The following is a 19,916-nucleotide window of genomic DNA, read 5'->3' on the forward strand; positions in this document are numbered from 1 at the left end:
CTCCTAAACTGGTGCTTAATGCAAGGCTTGGGCTCCCTTGTGCTCGAGGTCTTGCTGCCTGGGCCTTTGTCTCCATTGAAAGCTTATCATGGCATAACTAGCTCCTTATACAGCCCACCAAGCTACTCTAACCGACATTAAGTCTACAAATTAGTCTTTAAACTACGTCTGCTTATGCGATGATTAAATAGCCTGAAGTGATTTAAATCATCCAAACTTGGGCGAGGCTTTTAAATGGTTGTGCAGGACTGCAGGAGCTCACGGACGATGTGCCATCTCATTACCTCCAAGCCACTTTGCCCTGCTCCCCATGGTGCTGAGGACATCCAGCCACCGCTTGGACCCTGGGCAACTGCCTACAGCCACAGCAGGCTGCTCCATGATGCTTCCACCACCGCCTGCTCTGGGGAAAAGGCTGCCTCAGCACTCAGATGATGTGGCTGGGAACACCCAGCCCTGCCAGGGCTGAGGCTGCACGAATCCCGGTGATTCAGAGACCTGGCATGTTCCCAGGCTCTGTCACCTACATAGGCTGTGAGTGATACGTTGCTAATTTCCCCATTGGCTTTCTCTGTACCACCCGTGACTTCATGTCATGGCCTCATGTTCCCATGAGCCCTCCCAAACCAGGGGCTCCTCCATACCCATCACCATCCACATGGATGCAGGGGAGGTTGTTTGCCTTCCTTGCCCTCCACTGTGGTGTGATCACATACCCAGGGGAGCCTCTGAAAGGCTCTGGGATCTCATTCCTGGGTGGCAGTAGCCCACGTGGAGGGAGTCCTTGCCCCTCTTCAAGGACGCTAAGTTTTACATGTGATTGTATTGCCTGCTTAGGTGTTATTTTAAACTCTTTGCATCTCTTTGCTATCACTCTGAATGATCACCCTGGGTAAGTCTGTACCCTATGCATACGCATCAAATACGATGTATAGTGCAGGGACAGAAGAGCCCTTGTGGGTTACTTCTCACCCTGACCATCCTCCCGCCATGGGCACAGTTACCTGGTGATTGCGTCCTCCTTGGCACAGACAAGTGCATAGTCCTGTGCCCCCTCAGCCACAGGATAACAGAGCAGTGGGGTGCCCCTTATATCAGGGGAGTGGAGGAGACCTTCAGCTGTGACTAAGATCACTCAGCAATGAGATCTGCTCTGCTGGGGGCAGCGGGGGGGGGGGGTCTGAGCAAGGTCACTTGGGAAGGGACGTTCTCCTGAGGCCCCAAATACAACCCCAAGGCTGCACATCGTCTTTGAGCTCTTGCTCAAGCAAAAAAGTGCTGTGCTGAGTGGAATGAAGCCTGCTGGGTTAGAGATGGTGGGAGTTAGTTTCTGGTTCATCCCCGTACTGGGAGGGTTTAGGCTGGATTAAGCAGTGGCTACCCATGCCACTATGAAGGCCCTTCTGCAGGTGATACTAAGCATAAAGATAGCAGCATAGAATCATAGAATAAATCATAGAATCATAGAATAGTTAGGGTTTGAAAGGACCTTAAGATCATCTAGTTCCAACCCCCCTGCCATGGGCAGGGACACCTTACGCTAAATCATATCACCCAAGGCCTCGTCCAACCTGGTCTTGAACACTGCCAGGGATGGAGCATTCACAACCTCCCTGGGCAACCTATTCCAGTGCCTCACCACCCTAACAGGAAAGAATTTCCTTCTTATATCCAATCTAAACTTCCCCTGTTTAAGTTTTAACCCGTTACCCCTTGTCCTGTCACTACAGTCTCTAATGAAGAGTCCCTCTCCAGCATCCCTATAGGCCCCCTTCAGATACTGGAAGGCTGCTATGAGGTCTCCATGCAGCCTTCTCTTCTCCAGCATCATGAATGCCAGGTAGTCAGACAAAACAGGGATCTTGCATCCACAGCTAACATGGATCACAGATTTGCAAGGGGGGTTATTGGGTGTCTTTTTGTGATGTTGAATGTACAAGACTGCACAACCCTCCCAGGAAAGCAGCTGGCTTTGGGAAACTCCTACCGAGTTTTGCAGTGGTCTCCCAAAGCTCTGCAAACCAACCCATCACCCTTGCCACTTCCCCATCCCATTCATGTTGGGCTCAAAGGAGCAAGACTACATGTTGTCTTCTACTTAATGTGTAGCTCTTGGCTTTGCTGCTAACTCTCTGATCATAGCTATGATGCTTAATTTGCTGCTTTGATTTCTCCAATATAAGTTTAGGGACACTGCAAGACTTTCAGATACATGCATAAAAATGATCTTTATCATTTTCATTTCCAACTTCATGACTATCAAGATGCTCCAGCTAAGAGCAAGGCTCAGCTTTGTGAGGCACCGTTCAAGCCTCAGCTCAAGAGCACTAGCATCCAAGGAGAAGCAGGAAGTATATGAAGTGCCCAGAGTCATAGTGGTTTTGGTGAGGTTGCGATGAGACTCCAGGCTTCAAAACATGGGCCTTGCTCCCAAGCTGAACTGAAGGACCTTCTGCAGAATGAGGCTTTGTATAATTAAAGGGATAACCCTCCCCTGAGAGAAGCATTAACTTTACATCAGTTCATCATTTTTCCTCTGAAAGGTGCAGACATGACTGCTGGGCTTACTCCACCTGCACTGAACTTGGCATGCATTCAGATGGAGATGATAAACTGTTCTGCTTTACAGCACCTGCGTTGCTGTAACTGCTCTGGGGGCAGAAAGGAAATGTCTTTACGAGCCACTGACCTGGAAAGGATTTGCTGTGCCAGCCCCATATGCCCTTCTCCCCTTTCTTGCCAGAGGTGAAGATGGAGTGCCAGCTGTGCTGCGTGTGCAGCCTCATCTCCCCACCTTACCTGCTGGTTATCTCACAGCCGTTACCCTGGGCACTGGGTTAAAGTGGTGTTTATGCACTCACTCTTGCCTTCTCCTTTCTTGAGGTCCTCTGTGAAAACAGGCTTTCCAGATGTGCCCTGGCCTTTTCCAGAAAAGAGATAAGCTCAGGAACAATGGTGATCAAACAGCACCACATTTCATTTCCCAGCTGCCATCCCCAGCTCCTTGCCCATGGGCTACCTAGGCAGAACATCCATCAGTTATAACACACCACCTCTCCTTCAAGATGCTTCTCAGTCAGTGGAATCAATATAATACATAAAAGTGACTTGCTGCTGGCAAAAGAAATTAAGGTAGGGACTAGAGTCTTTACAGGGATACCCAGGCTCATCTTAGCTCTATATTGGAGAGTATGATTTTGTTTTCCCACAGTGTAAGGTGAGAAAAGCTCATTTAATAAGATGGCAAGAAGTACATTCTGTCCCAGTCTGGACAAATGGCCACAGGGGAGCTGCTCTGTCTGCTGATCTGGAGGATGTTCTCATGCTCTTTTTCAGTTGCCGTTTCACACTGGAAGACCGATGTTTTCTCATCTCTCCTCAACAACCCAAAAGACCTTTCTGCAGACAACCCTATTTGCCATGGATCTTGCTAGAAACCACTGTGTTTATATATGTGTGTGTATATATATCTCTATACATTCCTGCTGGGACCATCTGCTCTTGGTAGACATTTCCCTCCCCAGTTTCCTGGAGATCATAAGGAGGGCCAGAAGGGCGAGAACTCCCACCCAAACTATCCTTTCCCTCACCCACGGAAGTCTACTGGTTATGTTGATTTAACTTCCCAATTTATGTTAATGCAAGTGATAACTGTAGTTTCTGTATGAATCAGAGCTGCATATTTTCCCATACAGTGACTGCTTTCCCATAACAGCAAAAGAACATAGAAATGTTCTGTTTCTACAGGATATGTGGAAGCAATGGTCCATGTACAGAGAATGTACAGAGAATGAGAAAGTCCAAAAGTAAATTATGTCTGCCCCATTAGCCTGGCTTCTTCTATTCCAAATAAGAGGAGAGAAATCACTTCCCAGAATGCTTCTAAAAACTTCAGCAAGTTACGGTGCTGTAGCGAATTCTTTAGCATCTCCCCCAAAACTTCCTTCGGTGAAACAATTCCTCCAATCTCATGAACATGCTTTAAACAGCCTCAGATGATGAAGCAGGACCACTGGGTTTTCGCTGTGAGAGAGGAGGGCTTGCCATCAAAGAGAAGATGGTATCTGGGGGCAAACCAGGTTGGTGGATGTCCCTCCATCACTCACTCAGACTCCTGCCACCATCTTAGCAAAAACCAAGGAGTCTCTGGTCAACACGAGCAGCGAGGTTCACCAACTCTGATTAAAAATACCCTTCTTCTTGTTCATTTTAACAGAGTTAACAGTTCACTGACCTGGCTGATCCCCGAGGCCTGTATGTGCATTACTCATGGGGTGGCACAAGGGGGGAAAAATGGAACGAAATGCAGGGAGGCAAGGAGGAACTTCTTGAGCTGCTGTTGCCAGCAAAAATGCAACATGAAACTCCAACCTCAGTCATTTGCTTCCCTATTTTCATTTCAAAGAATGAGAGAAGTGGAGATGCAGCAAGCTGGATGTTAATAAGCAATTTATGTCGCAGCCAGTATGAACCAGTCTAGGCAGTGTGACTGGTGTTTGTCATTACAAGGGCTGACGGGGGGAGTGAAGGGAGATTTACAGATCAGCCCACACATTTTTGGATAATCTGTGACTGCCTTTAGGTTCTGTATAAATAATAATAATTGAAAGCGGATGTAACTAATTGGAATCCATTCCATGGCAGTAACGTGATCCATCTTATTGCCAGTCCCCTGAGTCACTCTGTCCTCCAGATGATTACTTTTCTGCTTTTCCCTAATACAATCTGAACACTGCCTTTCACATTGCTGGTGGATCCACTGTGCGTTGGTACTGCCAGGGCATTTCAAACCCTCTTCTAGCCTGGACACAACCATTCTGGTTAGCTCTGCACCAGTGGAGCAAGATTTGCCCTATGTTTAACCAGGAAGCTGTACATTTTCCAACTTAAAAACCCCTTCAGCATCCCAAAATCTGGTGTTACCTGTTCTGCTATCGCCTATTATTTGCCCCATTTATTTTGAATTAAAAACAGCAATGGGCATTCCTGGTTTCCTTCTGGGCAACCTTACTGGGTCTTGCTTTGCATCATGATCTCTGTCTGGGATGAGGCTCCCCTTCCCTGACCTCTTGGGAAGAGCATGTTGTTCCCAGGTTTGGTGGCCCCAGGGGAAGACAAAACTCAAAGCAGGGCTCTGCAGCACTTGAATACAGCCAGCTGTAGAGGAAGGTCCTCTCCCTCTACACATGACACGATCTGTCTTATCACCCCCTGGGAACAGCAGTACTGCCACTGCAACCCCACCTCTGGGAGGAAAACTCTTCTCCAGACTCATTCCCAGGCTCCAAAGGGTTGTTGCTCCCTTCCAATTTAGATATGGGGAAAGCACAGAGAGAAAAAGTCCACCTTGGCTGGGAGAGGAGCCTTCTAGCTTGATTCAAACCTCCCTAAAACCAGGAGGAGGATTCCTGTAAGCTCCAGATAGGTTTGGATGAAACCTGCACTCCTGTAGAGCAAGAACATCATTTTTTCTTCCTCTTTTTACTTTTTTTTTTTTTTTTTGGGGGGGGGAGACTTTCTGTTATTCGTGGGGGTTCTGTGCTGCTCACTTTGGTGTGACACTGAAATCCTCCCTTACTTCATCTGCCTTTAGGATGCCTTCAGAAGGTCACCATTGGCCAAAAGGATTTCTGCAGCCTCTGGAAATAAGGCATTTGAATGTTTTCCTCCATAGGCAACCAGCAATGCAGAGTCATGTAATGCCTTGATTTGGTGCCTTCATAAAACTTCAAGGCCCTGATCAGCCTTACTCCAGGCTTTGCCCACCTCTGGCTGGGTCTCCTGATTGGACCTTGGAGCCACCCTGAAACCTCATCTCTGTCCCTGTCTCCTGGAAGGACCTTGGACTTTCATTGGAGCCCTTCCAGTTCTTTCTCTGGCTCCATCTCCTGCTACTCTTGGCTCCCTGGATAGACCTGGACCTGTTTCCATCACTTGCCACAGCCATCGACAGACGCTGTGACCAGCACCCTGCTCTGCCCACCCTGTTCAGGTACTGCAGGATGGTCCATGAGGGCAATGTCTCTGCTGTAGCCACCCTCAATTTCCAGCTAAGCCTCACTCATGCAGGGATGTGTCTGCTCCCTGACACTTCCCTCAATCACAGGGAATGGGCTACATGTTTGTAGAATCATAGAATGGTTTAGGTTGGAAGGGACCTTAAAGATCATCCAGTTCCAACCCCCTGCCATGAGCAGGGACACCTTTCCACTAGACCAGGTTGCCCAAAACCCCGTCCAACCTGGCCTTGAGCGCTGCCATGGATGGGGCAGCCACAGCTTCTCTGGGCAACCTGTGCCAGTGTTTCATGACCCTTGTAATGAGAAATTTCTTCCTTATATCTGGCCTGATGTTGGAGAATAAAGAAAAAAAAATAACACCACAACCCAAAATGTGATGGTGTTGAACACTCACCACCCTGCCATTTTTACATGCTCGCATCACCCAAGCAAAACTTCATCAAGGAAAAGAAACTATGCCTACCCCATTTACAGAGAGGATGATGGAGGGAGGTGCCAAAGCAACACACACAGCAGAGCTGGAGCAAGCACATTTCCTACACAGTGCTTCCATCCCTTGAGTCCCTGGTGGGTGGGAGATGGTCATCCTGTGGAAGTCCAGGCAGCAGAGGCAATGACACTGCGTAGGGCCCTACTTTTATTAAGAGAAAGTAGGGACAGCACAAGGGGGAATGGCTCCAAACTGAAAGAGGGGAGATTTAGATTAGATACTAGAAACAGGTTCTTCCGTGTGAGGGTGGTGAGGCTCTGGCACAGGCTGCCCAGAGAAGCTGTGGCTGCCCCATCCCTGGCAGTGTTGAAGGCCAGGTTGGACGGGACTTGGAGCAACCTGGTCTAGTGGAAGGTGTCCCAGTCCGTTGGAACTGGATGAGCTGTAAGGTCCAACCCATTCTGTGACTCCATGATTTTCATGCGCTCAGCGTGTGGATGCTTGGCACAGGGATGATTTGGGCTGGTAGGGCAGTGCTACCACTCCAGTGGAGCTCTGTGTACATCGCCCCGAGCCCCGCGGGACGGCGGGTCACCGCGGTGAACCAGCTGGGGAGCCCGGCGCGAAGCGGCGCTCCGTTAATACCCCCGGCAGAGCCGGGCGCAGTGTTCCGCCGGCGCGGAGCGCAGCGCAGGCCGCACGGAGGAAGGGGAGGACGAGGCTCCGCACCGCATGGCGGCGCCTGCAGGCAGCGCGCAACTCTTCCGCGGCCGCGGATGGAAGTCGGCGGCGTGAGGCGGGGTGGGACGGGACGGAATGCGCGGCGCTGCGCGGGGGGGGGCGCCCTTGCGCGCGGTCTTGAGAGCGCTCTTGCGCGGGCGGGTGACGCCACAAAGCGCCCCGCCCTACCGCGCCGCCCCACGTGCGCGCCGCCCCGCCGCGGCAGTGCGCAGCCGGCGGCCCCGCAGGCAGGTGGGAGCGCGGCGGGCGGCAGGGCCCCGGCCCCGGCCCCGCCATGGGCGCCTGCCCGCGCCGGCCGCCGCTGGCACCGCGACCCGCCGCCTGAGGCAGCCCCGCGGCGCGGCAGACCCGGCCCCGGCCGCCACCATGGGGGCCGCCGCGGCGTGCCCCAGCGCCGCCGTGTTCGCCGGCTTCCTCACGGTGAGTGGAGCGGGGGTGCCGTGCTCCTCTGTACCTGCGCGCTCCGCGAGTGCAGCGGCGCCGCCGGCACAAGATCCGCGTGTCCGCGGGGTGGGGACGTGCTGCAGTGCGGGGCTGCCGCCCGCCCTCCTGCTCAGGGGTGTGTGTGGGGAATGCTGCCTGGCTGGGGGGGGTGCAGGTAGGCAGGGGTATGTTTTGGGGGTATGCAGGTATTTGGGTGTCTCACCTCTCTCCTTCTTCGGCCCGTGCGGTGTGGGTGCTCCTCTGTGCTTTCACTGGGGGATGCTGCCATCCATCCCCAGCCCTGCGGCGGGCACCGGCTGGGTGCGACATCCCCTGCTCCATCCTCGCCGTCCCCTGCAGGCGGGCGAAGGGCAGCATCCTTCCCGCAGCCTTCACCCAGGTCTGCGCCCCACCTTGAAGTCTGAGCAGCTCTGTGTTTTGCCCCCGTGTCCCACTCCCACTGCTTGGCACTGGGCTGGGATCCATCCATCTATCCATCTCCTCCTAGCTGCTTTTCTCCACCTTCTGGACAGGCAACAGAATTCACAGCTGCAAACTGCCGGCGTTTGTCCTCACTTAACATATTTTCCGGCAGGTTCACCTCCAGGTTTACCTGCCCAGCTAGGGCCCTTCCCAGTCAAGCGCTTTATGGCTATGTCCCGTTTCTTTGGGAAGAGATGGTAATTCAGTGTGTCAGGCACACGCCGCAGCAGCTGTGGCTGGGTTGTGTAACCGAGGAGTGCACTTGCTCTTGAACTCAAGGTGGATTTTAGCAAGCTGGTGCTGGCTTGACAGGAATCTGTGCAAACAGAAAATATTCTAAAGCTGGGAGAGCATTAGGTGGGGAACAGCCTCCTTGCTTTGAAGGAGCAGGGTTCAGTCGTGGAGCAGCCAGGGTCCGTGGACAGTGCTGGCTGGGTGCTCCTGACTGCTGGTTTTTCTGCTGGGAGAGGCGAGTGCTGCTGTGTGTCTGGAAGATGAGGTGCTGATGGGGAGCTTGAGATACAGAGCTCCAGCTGAGGTCAGTCGGGAGTAACTGGTATGGAGGGAAGGGTGGGAGGGTAGCGGGGGAAGTGTGACATAACGGTGTAGGAAAGTACAACGGCAGTTTTGCAGAATGAATCTGAGATGAGCAGGCAAGCACCAATGCTGTTTGTGCACGCGTGTACTCAAAGCTCTGTGTGTGCTGATGGGATGAGCAAGCAGGCTGTAAAGACAAATTCCCGTTTGCTCGTGAGCTGGCAGGATGCTCCCATAGCCACCACACAGGGGTTTCTTCATCCAGCATCTTCATCTTCAGGATTTTGGGCAACCCCTTTTGTCCTTAGAAGGAATTAATGTCTTTCCAGCCTGATGGAAGTGTTTAAATCAGTAGTTGGTGGGTCTCGTGCTGGTGCAGCAAACCTGAATCCGCTTAGCCGCTTGTTTTTTGAGCAATAGCGGCTCAGCAGAGGTTGCGTAAGTCTGGTGTTGGTCATGGTTTCCCTCACTTGGTGAGTGCTTCAGGCTCCCGCTGGCTGCTGCAAGGTAGTTTCCACCATTTACCTCAGTGCCCTTGCCTCAAACCAATACGATGTCACCTTGCTTTGACTGGGGGCTTTCGGGAGCCTGAGGGATTTCATCTGCTTGGAGCACAGCTGTGGCTGCCGGAGGTGCTTTTGAGCCTTGGTCTGCACTGGCTTCAGGGAATAGCTGCTGAGTTTTCCTTCATGGGGACCAGATGTGCTGGTGCTGCTGTTTTCGCAAGCTTGGCTGCTTGTATTTCGAGATGTAGTAAAGGGACTGCTGAGCAGGGTAAGTCCCGGACTTTTGCTTTCTTAAACCCCAAAGCAGCTGAAATAGCTGGTTTGCTTTGCAAGAAGTAGAAACTTGCTTTGCTCTTCAATACTCTCCTCACAGGCAACTTTTTTGGAGTAACTTGATCCTTTTTACAGTGAGCGAGGCAGGAGGTGGGCTGCTTCTGCCTGCAAAGTTACCGTAAAACTTCCAGGACAGTTCATTTGTCTTTCTGGGTTTGTTTTTCAGTTTTTGTCTCTTCTTTCAGTGTCACAAGTGACTTCCTGGTGCTGGTTAGCAGGGGGTGCAGGCAACCTTCAGGAAGGGTGGCAGGCTGTGCAGCCTATACCTGACCTGTGCCAAGGCATTCCCGTGGAGCTTGCTGCCATTTCTACCGAATTCTGCTAGGTTTGCTTGGAAATGGTTCCTAGAGCATAGATTTAGCACTGTTGGTGCTTCTCCTGCTCTTCCCTACCAGGGGTGCCCTGTGTTTAGCTGCTTGGGTTTCTTTATTTTTTCTTTCTTTTATTTTTCGGGTTTATAGCTGCCTCTCTGCAGGGCTGGCAGCAGGGTGGCACTGTACACAACCCAAGTCTATGACTGTCTTGAGGTGTCATCCCATTCAGGACACAAATACCTGTTGATCCACTAACTTTCTGCTGGTGTTTGGACTCACTGAGGAGGTTCGGGTCCCAAATGAGCTGTTGCATTCCCAGCCACATCCCCCATTTGTGTGCCCAGGAAGCTAGTAGTCCTCTGAAAGCTATTTACTGTGTGATTTGCCCACTGGGTCTCTCCTGCAGCATGCAGTTATTTAAGAGGGTGATGGAGGCATGGCATAGATGTGACCACTGAGATAGGGTCATAAAGCTGGATGACGGCATGGTGGGTCATGCCCACATCAGCTGTGGGGTGCTGCTGGCTTGAGAGTTTGTTTGCAGCGTTTGAACGTGAAGATGCCCTTGTCTGAGCTATTTCCCTGACCCAGCCTGATCTGCTTTCCTCGTGCCATAAAACCTCCATGTGTTGGAATAGGTTGAGATGGGTGGGAGATGCCTTTGCCAGTGTGGTGAGGGTGTTGATGCTGAGTTGGGGATGCTTTTTTTGGTCCTGTCCTGCTTGATCTTTTTGGCTTCAGTGTTGAGACATGCTCCTGCACACAGAGCAGCACCAAAACTGCTTGAAACCAAATCTGCTTATTAGTGTTGTCTTGCGCCCATTCTTTTTTTCTGTTTTTTCTTGTTACTCTATGCATTTTGTTTAGTATTGGAGTAATGAACTGAAGTGCAGTGGCTGAGCAGAGCTCGCTTTGTTGTTTTGCTGCTTTCACCACTGAAACTGGGTGTCTCAACCAGAAGGGTTTAGTTTTGCATACGGCTGGGCAGTCCTGAGGATGAGGGACCAGCCAGCAGACACCCTTTTTTTGTTAAAGACATCCTTCTGCTCCTGGCCCCCTCTTTGACATATCTGAGGGGTGCCAGCCATGAAACCTGAGCAGCTGGGGTATTTTTTAGAGGACTAGAAGTGTGAAACTGAATAAATAATGGATGCTCAGCGTTGCTTAGCCTCCCTTTTTGGGGTCTTGCTGCTGTCCCTAAGCTTGCAAGCTTGTCCCTTCAGCCTGCAGCTGAAGAATTGGAGATATTTGAAAGCACCAGCGCTGCTTTGATTGAGATAGGGTTAAAAAAAACCAATAACCTAAAACCAAACAAAACCAAACCCGGCACAGGTTTGTACAGTACATTACTGTGCTGGTACCGAGATGAGTGATGGAATGATGGTGAAAATGAAAAGGGAGAACAGGGGGGATTTGTGGCACATGCAAGGTTGCCTGTGGGATTCCTGAGATCTGGCTTAATGCAGAGGGAGAAATCGGTATCTGAGACAGCATCATGCAGGTCATCCCCAGCAAGGAAGGAGACCTGCTGTGTACCCTGCCTCTCCCAACACCCTGTCTGCTTGATGCAGTCTCGGGGACAAGGATGGGTAACACAGGTAACCCCCCCATACAACCTCGAGCGGCTGCATCCTGCTGAATCTGGTTTGCTATTGCAGGGTTGTGTCATGAAGATGGGGGGGGGGGGGGCAGCGGGCAGTTTTCCTTAGAGCCATCTGAGCGCTTTGTGAAATCGTGTCTTAGGGGAGGGGAGAAATAAAATACCTCCTGTAAGCCTTTGGTGCCTGCCGGGGCAGCCCTGCTTCTTAATTTGATGTGCTGTAATTAGCCTGGCCGCGGCAGGATCCCCGTCAGCTCCTGCGGGCTTGCCTGCTTCTGCCTTCTCTGTAATTGTTGCCGCTCCGGGAGAAAAGCAAATAAAACACTAAAACTCAAGGTGTTTTGTACAAATGCTGAGCTGTAAATTACTGAGCAGGTGAAACAGCAATGTGCTGTGTGTTTCCAGGAAGCAGGAGACTGCACCAAAAATGCTGCGGCGAGGCTTGCGGCTGTGCTGCCATGTGTCTTCTGCAGAGTCATGTTGTTGGGAGCCTTCTTTTTCCTTTTTTTGGTTTTCCTTATGAATATATTTTTGTTGGCTGGTGGCCCAGACTAGGTAGCAGAGCAAGAGGCAAGGGCTTGTGTAACACAGCCAAGCGATTTATGTGCCTGGCTGTGCAGTTGGAAAGTGTTGGGGTCTGTGGTCTTTTTACCTTCAGTGTAGAAAGCACCTTTGGAAATTCAAGGTAACGTTGGCTCATTCCTCTCTCCCTCTCCTAACTCAGCCTGCGGCTGTTTGAAAATGTGCTTTCTATTGCTGCATGCTGTGTGAGGTTGTCAGCCCTTCTTTTGATACGCCTTTTGTTCTTAGTGTCTTGTCTCTGCTGGCGTAACTGACGTTAAATCTGTGGACAAGAAGTCTTTGGCAGGAAGCAGAGGTCTAACTTGGTAGATGGAGCTTCTCTAAGGGGTGGAACAGCCTCGATGCAGAGAAATTGAGGGAATAAAGCCTTGGAACTGTGAATAGGTGGAGATAAACAGATTTGTAGCCATCATCTAGCCAAGCCCAGCTGGGTGCAGTTTAGTGTCTAAAAACTGGAGACCTGTTACCTGTATCTGATGCAGTGAGGAACTGATCTCCACAAATTGCTTAAAAATAGCATCGAGTTTCTCTCCTGTTGGTAATGCATCCAGTTTAAAGTGGGTTCAGATGTGGTTGGAGGCTCAAAGCAGAACGTCCCTTGTGGTCTCACCAAACCCTACACAGGGTCTTAAAAGTCATGGAAGGACAGAGGTGCTGAGAAATAGCCCAGTAGTGGCTGCTAGCCTGGATTTCATCACTGTTTGTGTTATTTATAAAGGTAACTATTTGGACAAGTACAGATTAACAGACACAGAGGAGGAAAGTTTTACAGGTCAGAGCTGCCACCCGCATGTGTTTTCTGTGTTCTTGGCAAGCGCCTGGCTTGTGCTGGAGAACCTCAGCCTTGAAATGCAAAGCTGGTCTGAATTCTCCTGGGGTGGCAGGTAGCACGTACTGCTGAAACACAATTAGCGGTATTTACCGCCCTGTCAGGGTTGCAGTGTAAATGGTGCTTAGTGTCACCTAGAGCCATGGTGTCAGATTTAAGGGATTATAATTGTAGCTGGTGATGTGTCTGGAGAGCGTGGTGCTACCGCTACTGGTTCTCTTCCACTCTGACCCTGCTGAGGTTGCTTCCCTGGGTATAGTAACACTTCCAAGGTCCCAAGGCTCTGGGACATCCGTCATGACCCTGCACAGGATCGCTGGCAGAGAGGGTTCCATCTCATGCTGTTGCTGACTAATACCTCCTGTCTGTCTTCCAGCTGCTCATGCTCCTTGGCACCGCTGATGGTCAGTTGAAGCTGACCTCCGAGCAGAATGCCATCAGCCTCTCCCCTGGCAAGTACCGCCACCTCGACCGTGCCACCAATAAAGAGCTGATCTGCGATAAATGTCCTGCAGGAACCTATGTGTCTAAACATTGTACAAAGAGTACCTTAAGAGAGTGTAGCCCTTGTCCAGATGGGACCTTTACTAAGCATGAGAACGGCATAGAGCGGTGCCACCCTTGTAGAAAGCCCTGTGAACTGCCAATGATTGAGAAAACTCATTGTACTGCCTTGACTGACCGCGAGTGCACTTGCCTGTCTGGTACGTTTCAAATGAATGATACCTGCATCCCTTACACGGTGTGCCCGGTCGGCTGGGGTGTCCGCAAGAAAGGAACTGAGACAGAAGACGTTAGGTGCAAGCCGTGCCCTCGTGGTACCTTTTCTGATGTGCCTTCTAGTGTGATGAAGTGCAAAACATACACTGACTGCTTTGGGAAAAACATGGTGGTCATCAAGCCAGGGACAAAGGAGAGTGACAATGTCTGTGGTTCTCCAGCGTCTCTCCCGAACACGTCTTTGACTTCGTCCAGTACCGAAGTGAGTGAAGAGCCCTATAAAGCTCCACCCACCGCTCAGCTTCCCAAAGGTAATGTCCACCACTGAACCACAGATGTGGTTTTGATTGTGGCATTGCGTTTCTGCCTCCGTCATGGTTGGGTTTAGGCTGTTAAAGGGCAACCTGTTTTAAACTGTGGGTGGTGCTTTTGCTTCTTGGCCAGAAGGCAGCTCCGGAGTGCATGAGATTGCCCTCGCTTGTGTTAAACTACATTTAGTAACATTTTCGCTGAGACTGTAGTAATGATTGAACTCCTGGCCGTCCTACTGTTTGAATTGAAAGGACATCACATTCCCCAGCCTCTTTTCCTGTCTCTGTGTTGTGCTGGCTCAAGCCTCTGTCAATTTGTGGCAAATGTGAGGTGGGATGCAGCAGGAAAACCCAGAGGGGAGAGGAGTTTTGTTCTACCAGTCTCCTTCTCAGATGAATTCACTGATTTCATGCCCATGTTTTCCTTGCTTCATTTCCCCCTGTACTGTGCTGGTGTATTGTCTTCAATGGGAACCATTGCCAAATGAGCTGTCCAGGAGCCTGGGCTGTCCTATAGCATTTTTTCTTCAGTCTCTAAGATTTCCATTAGTTATCACTGGTGGGGAGGCCCAGGTTAAATTGCCTATTCTCTTGTTTATTTGGAAATGGTACATCATCATAGTCTTTATTGAGATCTGGCTAGTTGCAGTGGTGCTTGAGGACCCTATTTGAGGCAGTGCTCAGCTCTCCCTGGGAAGGAGTTCCTTACAGTGTCTTGGATAGGGCATTCTAATTGAAAGAAATGCAGCTTTTGATGGCCTGAACACCTGAGTCGGTAAATATGGTAGGGAAGTGTTGACAGTAGTAGACTTCCAGTGACTCTTCCTTGTTAGGTTTCAAACCTTGATAGGATACTGGTGTGTCATTGGGAAAGGACAGGGGGTGTTCCCTGAATGGTGAAGTCAACTGTAGACAATTAGGTAAAAGTTAAAGCATTTTCCCTGTTCACATTCTGGTCAGAATGTTTTGGGTAACCAACTCAGAGGCACTGTCTGGTTAATGGTTACAGCCACTCTCTGGCTCAGATGGAATGAGATGTGATCTTCAGTTTCCAAAGTAAGCTCTGTTTTTTGCCGCAACAGCCCTTCCTTTTCTCACCAGGCTTCTCATCTGGCTGGGACCTGAGAGCTGGTAGTTGATAAAAAAACGCAGTGAAGATGGAAAGTAGCTCATAGGGGGAAGATTGGTGTCTTCTGTTGCTACAGGAACCTGTTTTGTTGTTGATGGCATCCATAGCTGCTTGCAGTGCTGATAAAGAAGCTAATGCTTCCTTAATAAAACCTGGTAGAGGGATACTAAGCCTCCAAACTGTCCTGTATTTTCAGCCCCCAAAAAACCTAATTCCACAACAGGGCTAAAACTAATGTTCGTAAACCTAAGAAAGAAAAAGCTCCTTCAGAAATACTGAATGTGGGACAAACACAGATTGACAGCATGCCTTTAAGAACTCATTTTTTTAATTAGCTGCCACTAGTCTTAGCCAGAAAGGGTCAGTTTTACCTTGAACCTGTCTTTGTAACCGTATCCATCTGTTCCCAGAGTCAAACCTCAATTTCACCTCTTCCCTTTCTCGCTGTCTGGCGTTGGGTTTCTGTCTGCTGGCCAAGCAGATGCTCAGGCAGGTCTGAGACTGTGATGTGATGCTATATCGCATCTCCAGTGCTGTGACACTGAACCCTGTTTTCTTTTCTCAGGTCTGAACTCTTCAGTTCCTGATTTTGTCCCCTCTCCAGTGCCACACATGTCCAGCAGCATGGCGGCCAGCTACTACAACGAAACCTCAGCCAACGAGACAGATAGTGCTGGTGGGACCCTTGCTGGTTCAGGTGCCACCAGCCAGGCACAGAGCTACCGGCACAAGCAGACCAGCCAAGGGCTGGAGAAGCAGCCATCATTAGAGATGGTGGGGGGTGAGAAGTCCAGTGTCCCATACAGACCACCCCGGCGAGGTCCACCAAACGTCCACCAGCACTTTGACATCAACGAACACTTGCCATGGATGATCGTCCTCTTCTTGCTGCTGGTCCTGGTGGTTATTGTTGTCTGCAGCGTAAGAAAGAGCTCACGGACTCTGAAGAAGGGACCCAGGCAAGATCCCAGTGCCATTGTGGAAAAAGCTATTATGAAGAAGTCCACCACCCCAACACAGAACAGGGAGAAGTGGATCTATTACTGCAATGGGCATGGTGAGCAGTAGCGACTGGGGGCCCACGGGGGTTTGTGTCCTCTTCACTATCCTGTGCGGTGCTTTAGAGGGGCTGACTTCACATCCAGTGACTTATCTTTTCTGACTTGCTGGGTCTTGTTACGAGGACAAAGCCCATATACTGGTTCCTTTGATGTTTCTTCATCCTTGGCTTCTCCACCTTCCTTTTCCCATGGTATGTGCCTGCTCCTGAAGGAAGGGTTAATGGAGGAAATGGCACCTACTCACTCCAGCTCCTCTCCTTCTTCCCACCATCTTTGGTAGAAGGATGTTGAATGAAGGCTCTTTTTCCTTCCCCTCTATACCTCTTTCCATTTTTCTTGTTTTGCATACTCCTTATTTTCTTGGTGACTCAGGCATGGGTCTGTTTGTCTTTCATGTCTTCCTTTTTTTCCCCTCACCCCATCTGTTTCTGGAAGGCTGAGTCATCCTGTGCCTCTTGGCAGTGCCTCTGTTTCAGGTTCTTAACCCTAAATCCTGACTGCTGGCTTGTGTCCCCAGCCCTCTGCCCATGCTGGAGCCAGGAAGGTTGTCCTTAAAGGCTGTGTCACAGCTCCATGAGTGTTGTGAAGCCTTCCTGGAAGCTCTGCCTTGTGATGTTTTCTCTTCTTTTGGTGGATGACTTGCTGTCAGCTTTTCGATGAGATTTAAAGATGCCCGGTTGTGGTCATTATATTGAAATCTGTAAAAATCAGTGATAAACTAATGATGGCATGTACATGAGCACCAAGGAGCTGTGATCTCCCTAGTAGGATGCATGGTTCTTCCTTGCAAAGCTATAGAGGCAATTTTGAGCCCCCCTTATCCTGTGTAGACAGCACTGACAAGTCTGTACTCTAGGTTGAGGTTGTTCAACCTTAAACATCTATTCACAGTTAACCTTTAGAAAAGTATTTAACAAGGGGGGAGGCAAATAAAGAATGGATTGAAAAAAAGATTGGAAGATTTACAAGATAAGTCTTTGAAAGTCATCCTTGAGTGCTTAAGTACAAAGCAAAGAAGGCTTTGAGTAGGGGTGTCTTGTCATCTACTCTCTTCTCCTTCCAGTTGGTTAATAGACATGCCCTTTGTTTGCCTTCATTAATGCATTTATAGAACCAGTAAGATCTTGTTGGAATTAGCTTTGTGCCTTCTCCTGTTTGTGCTACTTGCCAGTTTCCTTTTAAATCTTTTGAATTCTTGAGATGAGGTTTCTTGAGTTTTTTTCCATTTGTGGTAACTTTTTCCAATAACACCTGCACTCTATTGTCTCTAAAATCTGTGGTACCCAAAGCATGGTCCATGAGGCTATGGTGAGTGATCTTCAGTGGAGTTTCAAGCATTATTAAACATCCTTATTTGTGGGCACCACCAGAAATGCTACATGGCTTTGGCCATGGTTCACAGGCTAAAAGCAGCTTCTTGTTACTAACTTGTAGTAATATTTCTTTCTTCCAAGACCTAATTACATGTTGGTTGAATTTCTGACTCCTTCCTGATTTTTGGAGCATGTCAGAGCAGGGGCTGAGTTGTATAACCCATTTAGGTATAGCCCATTTAGGTATAACCCCACCTCCCAGATCTTGTCATCCTTTGAGGGACAGCATAATTCATGGGTCATCCTGTGCTTCCCATGATGAATTGTTCCAGTCTTTGTCATCCTTTACAGCTGAATTCAGCTAGTGCGTCAAATTCACAAGATACTTGTTTTCTCCTTGTCTCGGGAAATAAGGTGGATGTTACAAAGCAAAACCACATTTAGGTGATAAACTGGCCCAGTATCTGATCAAGTTTCTCAGGTCTGGAGGCAAATTGCCCTGTTATTGTGGGTTCCTGGCCAGGCAGTTTTTCACATCCCTCCCAGTCATTCTTGCAGCAGTCACGCTGTTTCCATGTTGGCATGAGTGGCTTCATAACTTCCTCATGCCACTGAATGTCCTCAGTTGAACTTTGTGCAATGAAGGCAGACAGACAAGCACAAACCAGTTAACGCTTTGTCTTGCTTTTAGTGCAGCTCTGGTGTTGCCCAAATTCTGTTGCATTTGGCAGTTCTGGGGTAACAGTTGGACTTGGTGATCCTAAAGGTCTTTTCCAACCTAGTTTATTCTATGATTAGCTGAAAGGGCCTTGCTCATTAGTTCTTACTTGGTGATGGTGCTCTGTTGTGTCGGATATGGAAATTGCTGTGCTCCATGGTGGTGCGTAAATCCCTCTTTGATTTTCTTATTGAAATGTCTGGCTCTTAAGGCTGTTTACTTGAAATGAGAGAAGATGTAGTGCCATGGAGAAATTGACCTTTTACTTAATAACCGGCTGTACAGCTAAGATGTACTGCAGAGCTGCAGCGTCATAGCTTAGCTTTCTGCTGCTCTACCAGTGTTTGTACCCAAGTCATGCTTCATCCTGAAGCAGTGTTTCAGGAATAGGCTTCAGGCTGTTGCAGAGAGGAAATCTTTCCCCTCTGGTACTGCCAGCACAGATCCCTCCATTGTAGGCAGCTGGAGCAAAGCATCCATATGTGAGGACCACAGCTGCTCACCACATCTTCGGGCATCAGCCTGGTTTGTGGTTGCATTAGGGGTGCGGAGGGCAAGCAGTTTGGCTTAAATCTTCTGGGGGTGAAGGCCCAGGGTCTGGTATTGGCAGTGCACCCACATCAGTGCGACCTCCCTGCCTGTACATTGGCTGGCCATGCCAACTAGGGGTTGGGGCACGCTTATCGTCAGGGCAAATCCTGTGTGCGTAGTTGTTGCACACAGTCCCCCCCCAGCTTCTTCCTAGTTTACTATCTCCTCCCTCCTAATCCTTTCAGTAAACAGCTTTAACCTTTGAAAGGGAAGACAGGGTCTGACGTAGGTGCTACAGCCTGTGTGTGGAGGAGCTGTGCTTGGGTGGATGCCCTTGCAACAGCACCCCTCAAGCCTCCCATGCACCAGATGGGCCTGCAAGGCTTTGCCTCTTTGGAAGATTGTATTACTGTTTGCTTCAAGCCCATCAGTTCTGGGTGAAGCATGGCCAGGATGGTACTAGCACTGCTAGGTGCTGGAACAAAGACATCTTGCTATGGTTGGGCTGCTTCCCTGAAGAGGCAGATTTTAGGGTGGCAGCAGTGGCTCAAACTCTTGCCCAGTCCCTGAAGGCACTTGCTGTACTGGCTTGCTTAAATAGTTGAGATAGGTGTGCAATCCTGAACAGCAGTTGTTGTCATGGGGCGTTTCACTTGTCCTCATTTCCCCGTGCACTGGTGTCTCTGCCCTGTGCTCTCTCTGGTCATAGTACATGCCTTAAATAACAACCCAAACATAAAAATAGCAGTAGCTTGGGAGGCTGGTGTTAAAACTAGACCTGTGTCCTTAACATGGATATATTCCAGTCAGGGCAGCAAATGCCGACAATTGTCACTGGATTAAATGGCTCAGGTCTAGGAAGAGCTTGTGATGACTAACAGCCTGAGTTAGCAGCCAGCCTACCTCCACATGTGTCCTTATGTCCGTCTGCACAACAGGGACACGTAGATGAGCCCCAAGGTTTCATCTACACAGGGCTGAGAAGGTAGAGCAACACCAACAGTGCACCTGTGGCTGGAGAAATTAGACCTCTTTTGCTGCTTCAGCTGGCTCTTGCTTTGTAGGCCTGCAGATGGGAACCCAAAGGGGAAAAGCAGTTTGCCAATGATTTCCAAAGAAATTATCGATGTGGTGCCTGAATGACGTGGTACTGAACTGATAGTGCTCTGTGGTTTTAACCTTGTACAACTGCTTTCTTTTAGAAGAGCAAGAACAGCCTACACATTGAAAACACTTTGTTCTAAGCAATCGCTTTATTTTAGCAAATACCCATTTCCTTTTTTCAGCTCTTTCCCAGGGTAAGGAATTGATCTTGCAGAAACTTTTCAATCAAAA

General features: G+C 49.6%; 1 protein-coding gene and 1 long non-coding RNA gene across 3 annotated transcripts in view; one reads left to right on the plus strand and one right to left on the minus strand.

Moving 5' to 3' along the window:
- Nucleotides 1-2,223: 2,223 nt before the first annotated feature.
- LOC134174018 (uncharacterized) lies at nt 2,224-6,280 on the minus strand. The gene is made up of 2 exons (XR_009968468.1): nt 2,862-6,280; nt 2,224-2,452 (listed from the first exon to the last, which is right to left on the minus strand). It is a non-coding gene; the product is annotated as an uncharacterized LOC134174018 (long non-coding RNA).
- Nucleotides 6,281-7,450: 1,170 nt separating this feature from the next.
- The window catches only part of TNFRSF21 (TNF receptor superfamily member 21), a 31,353-nt gene continuing 18,887 nt past the window's right edge, over nt 7,451-19,916 (plus strand). The window contains exons 1-3 of one of the 2 annotated variants that reach the window (XM_062638455.1): nt 7,451-7,611; nt 13,175-13,829; nt 15,524-16,015. In XM_062638455.1, coding sequence (XP_062494439.1) covers nt 7,558-7,611; nt 13,175-13,829; nt 15,524-16,015 — 1,201 coding nt within the window. In that variant the 5' untranslated portion in view covers nt 7,451-7,557. The remainder of the gene's footprint in view (nt 7,612-13,174; nt 13,830-15,523; nt 16,016-19,916) is intronic. The other variant, XM_062638454.1, reaches the window with a different exon arrangement.

Source organism: Pezoporus occidentalis, unplaced genomic scaffold (assembly GCF_034315485.1).
Source record: "Pezoporus occidentalis ecotype Australia unplaced genomic scaffold, CSIRO_AGI_Poc_V1 ctg57, whole genome shotgun sequence".
NCBI classification, from domain to species: domain Eukaryota; kingdom Metazoa; phylum Chordata; class Aves; order Psittaciformes; family Psittacidae; genus Pezoporus; species Pezoporus occidentalis.